Here is an 11,903-nt window from a genome sequence, read left to right as displayed (position 1 = left end):
GGAGACTGTGCTAACATTGCAGCCAATTTCCTTAAAAATTTATGCTGCAAGCTGATTTCTATTGACGTGCTGAAAATCCAACCGATTCAGCCAATCGCCGTAGAAACGTGGAAACATATTTTTATTTCGGACACTAATTGTATGGGTTCATAATATAATTAAAAATTTTGGTAAAAAATAAAGACATTTAATGGAAGGTCATTTCTTTAAAATTTAATATAGAAATATCCGGAAATATCTGGATAACCTGTACCAAATGTATAAACTTTGCCTCTTTCAATTTCCATGATATTCATTTTCAGAGAAATGCACGTAGTTATATAATTTAACTAATTTGAAAAGTCGGAAGTTGTAAAGGTAAAACTGAGGAAAATATTTTGACGAGAATTAAATACGAGTGCCAATAAGGTAGAAAAAATGCGGCAAGCGTTTATTAAATGCAAACGGCAGTGAGTATGAGTGTTTTCTATTTAATGGCAATTTACTAATAAGGTCTTTGCAAGTTTAGAGAGATCAATATTCGCAAGCCGCGAGTATTCGTCTCTACCGCGCATGGTTGAACTATTAAGAGTATATTAATCACTGCTCTTTGCATTTAATAAACTCTTTTGCAGCAATTTTTCTACCTTGGCGTTCGGCAAAATAATTTTCCTCGCAAACGCCAACTCAAAAATTTCCTGGGTAACTAATATTGCAATATGTATGCAAATAAATAATTAAGTCTAATTAAAGCATTCACTGCAATTGCAAGCTTGTTACACTCACGCACTTGCTTTGCATATTGAAGTTTCTTGGCTTTTTTTTTTGAAATTTTTGATGCATACATTTTTTTTAACAATTTTTATATAAAATGGTACTAAATAAAAATAGTAAGAGCCAAAACCTTTTTTTTTCATACTTAAAAACTCCAAGCCAGACAAAAAACTGGTCGGCAGAAGGCCGCAGCAGCAACTTTTTATCGCGTGTGCCGTTATTACCTTTATTCCTCCATATAATATTAATTAAATCGAAATTAATAAGATGGGAGAGCCACGATTTGCGTCACAATGTGCGTCACAATGTGCGTCACAAGTAAGATACAAATTTTTTGCTCGATTTTTGTGTGTGCTCCTACTGTAAATGGCCCAATTATGCCCAATTAATGTGTTTTTTTTGCGCATGCTCTACTCACTCACGTTTGCCCCAGAGTGAGTTCTACTCTCTAGGCGCTTTATATAAAGAGCGGCAATAAAAAGGCGCTACCTCTGCAACTAGAACTCAAATTGCTGCTGTCGGCTTAGCAATGCGGAACTCTTTCTGGATTGTGCTGCTGCTTGCTCTTCTCCAGCAAGCTTCTGCTATAGTGAGTATTGTACTATAATTTTTACTACTTATCTATTTATTCTTACAAGTCATACATTTTTTTAAAATTAAACACAACAATAAATAGTAGTCATTAAAGTGGATTCAAACAGAGAATAATTTAAACATTATTTGAATTTTTACTCGCAACAAGAAGTTGATCGATTAAAAAGTTTATTCTACAATTTGCAATAGTCAAAAAATGGACCTTATGACAGAAAAAATTCAAATTTTCTCCAAAATTTACAGTGTTTGACCACATTTTCTTGGCAGATTTCGATTCCTCGCGTCGAGATCTGTCCAGCAGCGTGTGTGAAACCTTGTAGGGAAACTCTTTATTGTGAAACAAAATAGGATTTCCACTATGAAGACAGTTGAAAAGCATTCTAACTTTGCAGCCACTTTCCTAAAAATTATTTTACAACGCTATACTCAGGTTAATTTTTGATTTAACTGAATCCTAAGGGATAAGTTCATGCATCAGCACAGTCAACAAGCATTTTCCAGGATCTGGCAGTATCCATCCTTTTAAAACATTAAAATTTTTATTATAACATATGTAATATTTTACCAATTATCTACACCTGACTTTTCTTACTTCTTAAATGCGCTAATATATGCAATAAAATCAACAAAAAAGCACTACGTAAGATTTTAAATGCTTTTTTTTCATTTTACATCTTATTTTATCCATTTTGTAGAAGGCTTATGAATTTTTTTATGTCTGAAAAAAAATGAAACACCTCTTCAATATTTAAATTTATTTAACAAACCCGAATTTCTTCATTTGCAGAGTCCAGATCCAAATTTTACAAAGTTACACACAATAATGCAAAATTAATCGATTCCTCTTTTCAGAGACAGTCTGCGCCTGCAGTACAAAACATCATCAAGGTATTTCACTTCAAAACTGAAAAAAATTGGATTTTTTTCAAATTTTGTCAATTTTGCAACTCTTATTCTCGAGTTCTAACCATTAAAATTGCTAAAAAAAAATACGCACCGTTGGACTCGTCTCGACCCGCCCTGATGATCTGAAGGGTTTATGAGGTGCATAAACCAATCCCCCTTCATTCCCTTTGCTACAAGTTTGATGAAAAGCGACGACCGTTCCTGGCGCCGCTCAATGTTGCATCGTACAAACTGTATAAAAACTTAGGGATGGAAAGCAATCTCCCCTAAACCCTTCAGCTGGTCAGGGGAGGTCAAGACGAGTCCAACGGTGGGTATTTTTTGCAATTATGATGATTAGAACCTGAGATTTGGAGGTGCAAAGAAACCAAAAATACGTAAAAATAGGATTTTATTCAAATTTCGTTATTTTTCCAAATCTCGGGTTCTAACCATCAGAATCGCAAAAACTACCCCCCGTTGAAACTGTCTCATCCTCCCCTAACCAACTGAAGGGTTTAGTGGTGATTGCATTCCATCTTTAAGTGTCTGTAATTCAATAACTTCCCGAAAAAAGTAAGCCCAGAGGAAGCATGCAAAAATTTACTATCGAAATTGTAGCAATGGGGTTGAAAGGGGAAGGGGGTAAGCACCCCTTTAACACTTTAGCTGGTTAGTGGAGGTTGAGAAGACTCTAACGGTGGGTAGTTTTGGCATTTGTGGTTGTTAGAACTCGAGATTTAGAAGTGCAAAAACCCAAAAAATAAAAAAAAATGTTAAATTTTTTACTTTTGAAGTGTAATTTTTTGAAAACTTAAAATCTCCTCTCTGAAATTTTCAGCCTCATTTTTTTGCTGCGGGGCACACATTCAATTGCTCACTAACAGGTCCGTGCATCTGTAATCTGTATTGTTTTGTCTTTCTTGAAGATTGGGAAGATTTAAATTTTTATAATTCTTTAATGCTAATTTTATGTATTTCTTGCGAAAGCATTAAAAAATCATCATCTATAACTACCCCTTGATATATTACTTTAAACATAATATATATATGCATCTCAAGTAGAAGATGTAAGAATATTTTTAACTAAGAAGAGAGGATTTTTTAATTAAAAAAATACGGTGAATATATTTAGCCAACTCTTTTTTTTTTGGTTCAATAGCTGATTGTCTAAAATTCAAAGCCACCTTTTTATAATCCTTAAATGAATCTTTGTTCAATAATGGTGTTGAAATTTCAGCAAGAAAATGCAGAAAAAATAGGCCACCACGATGTAAAGAACGACATATATAAAAACACACAAGAAAAACTAGAGGAAGATACCCATAATTGTAAATATTCATTTCTTTTTTTCAATGCAATAATAACTCTAAAATTTATAGACACCGAGATCGAGGCCTTGCCGGCTAATAAAACTAAAGAGAGCGCCACGAGCTTTGAAGATGATGACAATGGAAGAATATTGGGTGGAACGGGCCTCACGTCTGCTACATTTTCGCAGTTCAATTTCTACGTTTTCATTCAAGGCGAGAATTGCGCTAGCAAAATTCTGAAGGAGTGTGGCGGTGCAATTTTGTCCGCCTCTTGGGTGATAACCGCAGCTCACTGCGTTGCACTGTACGTGTTTATTTATTTCCAACATTCCATGTGTGTAACTTTTTAATATTTGCAGGGCGACCACTATTAAGGTTTACGCTGGGGAGTTTGAAGATCCGACGTCTGCCACCCCAGTGACAGCCACGGCCATAATTCATCCCGGTTTTAGACGTAATTTCATGATCAACGATATCGCGCTGCTTAAAATGAGCACACCGCTCACTCTTGGCAGTGAGTGAAAAATGCAATTTAAAAATTCTGCAGTGTATTATTAATTACATGCTATTCCAGCAAATATCGGGACAGCTCGATGTTCGGCCGCCATACCCAGCAAAGCGTGGGACAATGCTGCATTCACCACACTGGGATTCGGCCGCCCTAATGACGACAGTAAGAAAGCTTATCAGCAGTAATTTTTGTCCACTTTAAAATGGAGAATTTTTTTATTTGACATCTGGGAAGGGCTGCAAAAGTACATTGACATCAAAAACGACAAAAAAGTGCAAATAAGGTCATATATTTGATTCGATTCTCACGGGCTTTCATTAGAACCAGTAATTAGTTTTACGAAAATGGATTTAATATTTATTTTTTTCATATTTTTACAGCAGTGGATCCGGGGTCAGCGCTGAATATCGTCGAAGTACAGAATATGAATAAGGCCAAATGCAACTCTGAGACGATAGCTGCTTACGTGACGTACCCAGCAAACACTGGTTGTTTAAGCACCAATTCCGGAAACGAAGGAATTTGCAATGTAAGATTTTTATAAAAACCTTATATATGGCATATTGAATTTGTGAATTTATGTGAGGGATGGTTAAATTACAGAGAGTCGCTTGGGTCGACATGATTTCAGAATAATCAATTTAAATTTTTCCTCAGAATATTATCCCTTGGAAATTAATAGTTGTATATATATGCATCGGGTTTATCGAATGTGTTTTTCTGCGAGTCCTAGTACAGATTTATTTTCATTTTTAGGCTGATGCCGGTGGACCCGTGCTTTACACATCTCCAAGTAGGAGCTCAGCAGAAATTATTGGCATCAGCTCTCAATACGTTGGCTGCACTCGCGATCTTCCCAGCCCGTTCACCTACATTTACCCCTTCCTTGGATGGATCCAAGCCAATACCAAGATGGCGTTTACGTAATATTTCTTCATTGATACTGCTGCTAAAAAAAGAGTTTGGTCGATAGCTAAAATTAAGACTTTCATAACACATGCACTCACTTTAAAAAAAAAAAACTTTCTTTTGATACCCAAATATTATATAAGCATGATCATCTAACTTCTATGCCAATAAGATATAAATTGCCAATCAATTCACCAGTAGCATAAACCATAAGTGTTCGAAGCCGTCAATAGATGGTGCCACCGTAGACTTTCGATTTTAAGGCACTTCCGCTGCGATTTCAGACTCAATCTAGTTACTGTGCATTTTTCAATTAATTTGCTATTTTTTGACGTGCTGAAAACCAAAATCGGTTCAGCCAATCGCCATAGAATCGTGAAAAACTATTTTTTGAAATAAAAAAATCTTCTCCAACGTTTCTACGGCAAATGGCTGAACCGATTTTGGTTTTCAGCACGTCAAAAAGTAGCAAATTAATTAAAAAAACAAAATAGCTAGATTGAGTCTGAAATCGCAGCAGAAATACCTTAAACCCGCTTAAAACAAAATTTTTAAGAAAGTCTGTGGTTGCGCCATCTGTTGGCGGCTTCAATAACTAAGGGTTTATGCAACTGGTCAATTGGCCAAATATGTCAGTTAAATTATTTTTCATATTTAAGGTTCTAATTTTGTTAGAGATTATTGATACTGCAAAATTCTGGAATAACCTTGTTACGATCGCAGCAGAAATTGACCTAAGGAACAATTAATTTTTTTTAAGTGGCTGCAAAGTTAGCCTGCTTTTATTATTTGAAATCTTAATTATTTCAATTAAAAAATAATTTCCTTAAATGATTTCATACGCTGTTGGACAGATCTCAACGAGAGAAACCGAAATCTGCGAAGAAACTGTGGTCAAGCGCTGTCAAATTAAGAGAAAATTTGAAAATTTTGAATTTTATCTGTAGCAAGGTCCTCTTTTGATTATGTATTGCAAATTGTTTGTCGGTCAACTGCTTATTGCATCCAACAATTTTCAACTGTCGCCCCTTATCAATCCACTTTAAGGCACACACAGTTTGTAAATAAAAAAATAATAAAAATCAATCGAAATTTAGCGACGGTTTATCTTTTCATGGAGCAAAAATGAAATCAGACCAATCCGTCACAATTAAATAACTGCTTTTGAGAAATTCCTCGAATAAATAATAGACCGCGCGCGGTTAATAATTTTTGGCATGAATTTATATTTTTATTAACGATATAAAAAGATAATAATAAACCAACAAATTCCCAATGGAAATCGGGAATACTTTAAAAAAAAATTAGAAATAATCGGAGAACACAATTTATATAGAGATACATTCAACGAAAATTTGACGAACCCCGAAAATTCGGAGCTCCTTGTCAAAGCTATTCCGCTTGGCAGTGGTGCTGCACAGGTTGCATAACACGACCATGACGCCAAAAAACCAAGTACAATAATTAATATAATATTATTAATCTTATGAGATAAACTTAAGAGCTACTTAAACATCATTTTTTTCAAACTCTTTTGGCCAAATTAAGAATAATGTATCGCATTGTTATAGATAGCAAATAGCTCAATATTAACAAAATTATAGGAATTAGAAGAAAAGCAACAATAATTCTCCGCAGTGTTAAGGCAATTTGGGAGGCGCATTTGAGCATTTCGGGGACCTTATGTCAAAGATGGCAAAAAGAATATTTAAGACTCAATCCTTCTGCTCTGCATTCTGAACTTAAGCTGATTTCTATTGACGTGCTGTGAAAATCCAAATCGATTCAGCCTATCTCCGTAGAAACGTGGAAAACATTTTTTTTTCGAGCACTAAATATATGGGCTTATAATAAAATTATAAATGTCGGGAAAAATGAAAGAAATTTATTTGAGTCATTTTTTTTAAATTTAATAAAGAAACATCCGGAAAAACTCAAACAAATGGATAAACTTCTTGCAATATAAATTTCTCTTCACACTTAACTATTTTGAAAAGTCGGAAGTTGTAAATTTAAAACTGAGGAAAATTATTTGACGAGAATTAATTACAAGTGCCAGTAAGGTAGAAAAATTGCGGCAAGTGTTTATTAAATGCAAAAGGCAGTGAGTATGAGTGTTTTCTATTTACAGACAATTTAGTAATAAAGTCTTTGCAAGTTTAGAGAGATCAATGCTCGCAATCCGCGAATGTTCGTCTCTACCGCGCGTGGGTGAATTAAGAGTAATAAATACTTTCCACGATTTTTCTACTTTGGCGCTCGTATAATTAACTATCTTTAAATAGCACCAAAACAAATATTACCGGGATCATTTGGTGGCCTGAACGAATAATATTAAAATAATTAAGTCTAATTATACGTTTCAAGAGCACAAAAAGATTTACCTCTTTGCAAAGTTCATTCTCAGGCGACCGGCCGAAATTCCTGTGGCGTGAGGCAAGCAAAATAAAAATAAAGGCGAACCTATTTTTTAAAGTTTATTTCTTTTTGGTAAGCCCACAGCAGATGGTGGTGCTTGACCTTAGTCATATTTTCAAATTAAATATGTTCAGGAATTGCTTGCAAGGAAACTCGTAGTAGGAATTGAGGTTCAGTTTTGGGCGAAACAATACATAAAGTCTTGTAGCTTCCAGCGAGTTAGGAGCTATCTCCCAAATTTAAGGTTAAAAATCCTTTACATGGATAATATATCAAATTCAAATCTCGCGATTCTACTTGAAAAGAGACTCATCGATCGGTGGAAAAATTGTCACTTTCCGCAACGCAATCGTCCAATAAAAACTTACAAAGCTTGTGGCTAATTTTAATTTATTTACCATCGGTTTGTCTTACTGAGCAGTGTCTGCAAACCAAATTTTAGCTAAAAATTGATCAAATATTGTGTTTGAAAACTAGGGTTTTCTTAAATCTCCTAAAATTATAAAAAATAATACAATAAAATTAACTCATCCATAATGTACGTGGTTCTCAAACCAAGGTAGGCAACACAAATCCAGTAGCTATTTCCCCAAAACCTAAACCCTCTACCCCCAACAATCCTTCCAATCAGTATTGGGGGAAAAGTGATTTTTGGCCGCTGCTAAAAAATACGGGCCACTAACGAACGACTCGAATCTTCTATACAGTAAAGGTAAAAGGGTCATGAAAACTACAAATTCTCGACAGGTATAAACGGGAGCACCAAAAAACAAGTATTTCCGCTATTTTAGTTTTTTGCAATTTCTCACTGTGCCGATTGATTGGAAAGGGACTCTCTATACAGTATAAATACCCCTGAAAAGAAGAGGCGCATCATCTGCAACTGGGTATCATCTTGCTGCTGCTGCCGGCTTCGCAATGCGTACCTCCCTGTGGATTGTTGTGCTTGCTCTTCTCGCGCAAGCTTCTGCTAGAGTGAGTAAACCATATTTTTCCATTAAATATTTAGGTTTCAAACTAAATTTTAGTTGGAATTTTTTCTAACAATTGGCATTATTTTTTTACTTGCGTATACCGCAAGTCAGCGATAAGAAAATCTCACCCCGCCACATGTCACTGCTGCGTGGTGCAAAATACTCACATTTGACACGAGTGCATTGAGATTTTCTAACCACTGATTTGCAGTGTGGCTTTAAAAAAACGTAAAAAGATGTTTTGCTGAATCTTCAGGATATAAGATATTGCTATGATTTTGTGACTTGGTCGAGAAAATTTTTGGAATGTGCTTAAGAGAGAAAAATCGGATAAAAATGTTTTTTAGGGACATAAATTGTCATAGTTTTATTTTTAAGAACTAACAAAATATTTAGACCCCGGGTAAGTTAGAGCCCCCAAATAACAAACGGTTTTAATTCTTTTTTAAATCCTACTTATCTGTACTATTTCCAAAACGTTTGTCATTTTCATTTGGAGAATCGAACTAAACGCATGAGAATGTATAATTTTAAAATATCCTTTCATGGAAAAAACTTAATATTTTGTTCAAAGGTCTCGAAAGGTCTGAAAGAAGATGTTAAAAAAAAGAAGCAACTTTGATTCAGTGGATGCCACAAAAGAATACACTCTGGAAGCGCTGGTGGCAGATGCCAATTGTAATTATTATTGTATTTAATTTCACATGCTATATTTTTTTTTTTTTTTAAATTTACAGACACAGAAACCGAAATCTTCCTGTCGAACTTAGAGAGCACCACGAATTCTGGAGTTAATTCAACAACTACGAAACCGATCTATCACAACGGAACGGATGAAAACGGAAGAATTTTGGGAGGAACACCTCTTACGGCTGCTACATTCGTGTCGCCATTCACTGCCTATGTCTTTATTCAATCCTTCAATGCTGTTGGGGTTCTTATACAGGAATGCGGGGGTGTAATTTTGTCCACCGTTTGGGTGTTGACTGCCGCTCATTGCGTCGCGCTGTGATTATATTCCGTAATTCCATATATGTCATGTTTCTAATTTTTGTTATTTAAAGGGCCACAGATGTTACTGTCTTCGCTGGGGCGATTGTGAATCCGCTGAATACGACCACTACACAAAGTACAGCCACGAAAATAATTCATCCCAATTTTAAACAGAACTGCTTATTAAATGACATCGCTCTGCTTAGATTAGACACAGCGCTTAAATTTAGTGGTGAGTAAAATTTGAATGGTTCCTCTGCTTGCATTTTAATTATTATACTTGCAATTCTATAGGAACTGCCGGGAAAGCTTCTCTGTCGCTCGTCAGACCCACCACTGCGTTGGACAATATTGTTTTTACGACACTGGGATTCGGTCCTCCTGATGACGGTAAGCTATACATGATTTACATATTTTTTGGAAAAATTTTATTTTATTTCACTTGAAAAATGTTCCGTAACTTTTTAAATAATAATTTTATGAAATATTTCTCAAATTTAATTTTTTTATTAATTAACGATAAATTTGATCACTTGAACATGTAGAGGTGAATGGCGAAATGAAAAAGATAAGATTGTTATTAGTTTGTGAGATTTATTTATAAAATAATGATTTTTATAATTTTTTGAATTATGCCTCTGTCAAGTCTCGGCTTCCAACTGTAAAAGCTCGCTAGTTAGTTCTCAAATGCTATGATTAACAAATAATTGTATTAGGAAAATACTACTTATTGATCGATTTACCATTTCAACTGTTATTTTGTACAATTTCTAGCAACTGTTCCGGTCCTTATAAAAGACCGGGCAGTAAAGACTGCTGTCGACACGCAGACTCTGAATAATGCATGGAACAACGCACAGGCAAGAGGTATTTAGTGTGACCTACCCAAGGAAACTTGGGAAGTTTGACTATACAGTTTCCGGAACTAAAGAAATTAATAACTCGTAACTTTCACTATGTGTAACTCTAAAATTATTTTCATTAATTTTCCAACTAAAATTTAAATTAAAAATATTTATCAAAAATATTTTTAAAATATTTTAACGTTAAATTTGAAGCGCTGAAAAAGTAGAACCTAACTGCGAAGCAAAAAGGGGGAGATCGTTATTAGCTTGTCAGATTTCGGAAACTACTATACGAAACGGGATTTTTAGAATTTTGCTCAATAGGCCCCCGACAAATCACGGGTTCTAACTGTAAAAAGTTGCAAAAAAACTGCAACCCAAAGACCCGTCTCGACCCCCAGAATTTTATTTAAATTTCCCTCTTCATACTAACGTTACCCTATTTGGTTACGCATTTACAGAGTTCTCATTCATTAGGAAAAAATTAATTATTACAGAGAAATTGACTTACCGTTTCCATTTATTTCATTTTGTGCCATTTTTAGCATCTTTTGTGGACGTGCCATCAACCCTGAATGTTATCGATATGCAGAATATGAATAGAGCAACGTGCAACCAACAGACAGCACCAATTTACGTGTTGTACCCAGCAAACACGGGATGTTTGAAAACCGCTGGCGGAACTAAAGGAATCTGCAATGTAAGCATTTTTATAAATATCTCATATTCATTGCTACAATAATGTCATTTTGAGCTCTAGTGTTTTTTTTTTTTTTTTTTGTAAAATAACAGAAATTAGTAAAGTCGGACGTTTGCTTCAATAATACTGATTCAAAATTCTCAGTTATAATTTTTTTACTGCTGGTGCGAGGTCGCTTTACAAAAAGATAATTTTATATTTAAATTTTCCGTTCTTAGAAGTTATCTATTTAGCCCAGTAAATCTGCACAGAGCTAAGATGGCATTCAACAATTTAAATTTCATTTTCAAGATGTCATAAAAATATCTTTGAATATTTAGGCTGACCCTGGCGGACCTGTTTTTTACGAATCTCCAACTGATGACTTCGGGAAAGTTATTGGCATCAACTCTCAAATCTTGGGCTGCCCACGTCAACAACCCAGCTCATTCACCTGGATTTATCCCTACATTCCCTGGATCCATTCCAAGACTTTTATAAATTTTCTGTAATGCTGCGTAAATCATCGTTATTTATTGTTGGTATTGGAAGTTGCGACCCAAATAAATAATTTTTATTTGAAATGATTGATTTGTTTCCTTTCTTTTTAATACATCAAGAACATTGAGTCAAAATGTTGTTGCTTCTTTGACGCATGCAACTCTTCAGGTTTTTCGTCTTTTGTGCATAATATATAAATAATAGGTTTTTGTAGAAATATCGGTCTAATGCAAATCTTTTATTTTAAAATTATTGTTCAAACTTGAAAAAATCAAAATTTTCATCTTTCCTGCACGACAATTTTTTCAATCACCTCTAATTTCGAACAGTTCGTTGAAGAAGCCCATTACAGAAAAACCAAATGTCAGGCACGTTGAGCAAAAAAGTATTTAGGGCGTTTTTAAAACTTCCAAAATTCATTAAATATATAATAAAATAAATCTCCACCATAATGTTGGTGCATGGTTATCGCACCGAGAAAGGCACCAAAAATCCAGTGGTTAATTTGGCCAAAAACTAAAACGCTCT

At 34.7% G+C, this 11,903-nt stretch overlaps 2 protein-coding genes across 2 annotated transcripts; both read left to right on the top strand.

The window, feature by feature from the left end:
• The first annotated feature begins 1,237 nt into the window (after positions 1-1,237).
• LOC135946117 (brachyurin-like) lies at positions 1,238-6,069 on the top strand. The gene is made up of 8 exons (XM_065494179.1): positions 1,238-1,342; positions 2,200-2,235; positions 3,473-3,563; positions 3,615-3,849; positions 3,905-4,059; positions 4,120-4,218; positions 4,437-4,585; positions 4,813-6,069. The coding sequence occupies exons 1-8, from the start codon at positions 1,283-1,285 to the stop codon at positions 4,981-4,983; spliced, it is 996 nt and encodes a 331-aa protein (XP_065350251.1). The 5' UTR covers positions 1,238-1,282; the 3' UTR covers positions 4,984-6,069.
• A 2,210-nt stretch (positions 6,070-8,279) lies between these two features.
• LOC135946111 (brachyurin-like) lies at positions 8,280-11,452 on the top strand. Its single transcript, XM_065494172.1, has 8 exons — positions 8,280-8,358; positions 8,932-9,035; positions 9,095-9,365; positions 9,422-9,582; positions 9,645-9,740; positions 10,125-10,217; positions 10,741-10,895; positions 11,216-11,452. The coding sequence occupies exons 2-8, from the start codon at positions 8,954-8,956 to the stop codon at positions 11,384-11,386; spliced, it is 1,029 nt and encodes a 342-aa protein (XP_065350244.1). The 5' UTR covers positions 8,280-8,358; positions 8,932-8,953; the 3' UTR covers positions 11,387-11,452.
• Positions 11,453-11,903: the final 451 nt, after the last annotated feature.

This window comes from Cloeon dipterum, chromosome X (assembly GCF_949628265.1).
Source record: "Cloeon dipterum chromosome X, ieCloDipt1.1, whole genome shotgun sequence".
NCBI lineage: Eukaryota > Metazoa > Arthropoda > Insecta > Ephemeroptera > Baetidae > Cloeon > Cloeon dipterum.
The sequence above is the reverse complement of the archived record's forward strand: the minus strand, read 5'-3'. Positions and strand labels throughout refer to the sequence as shown.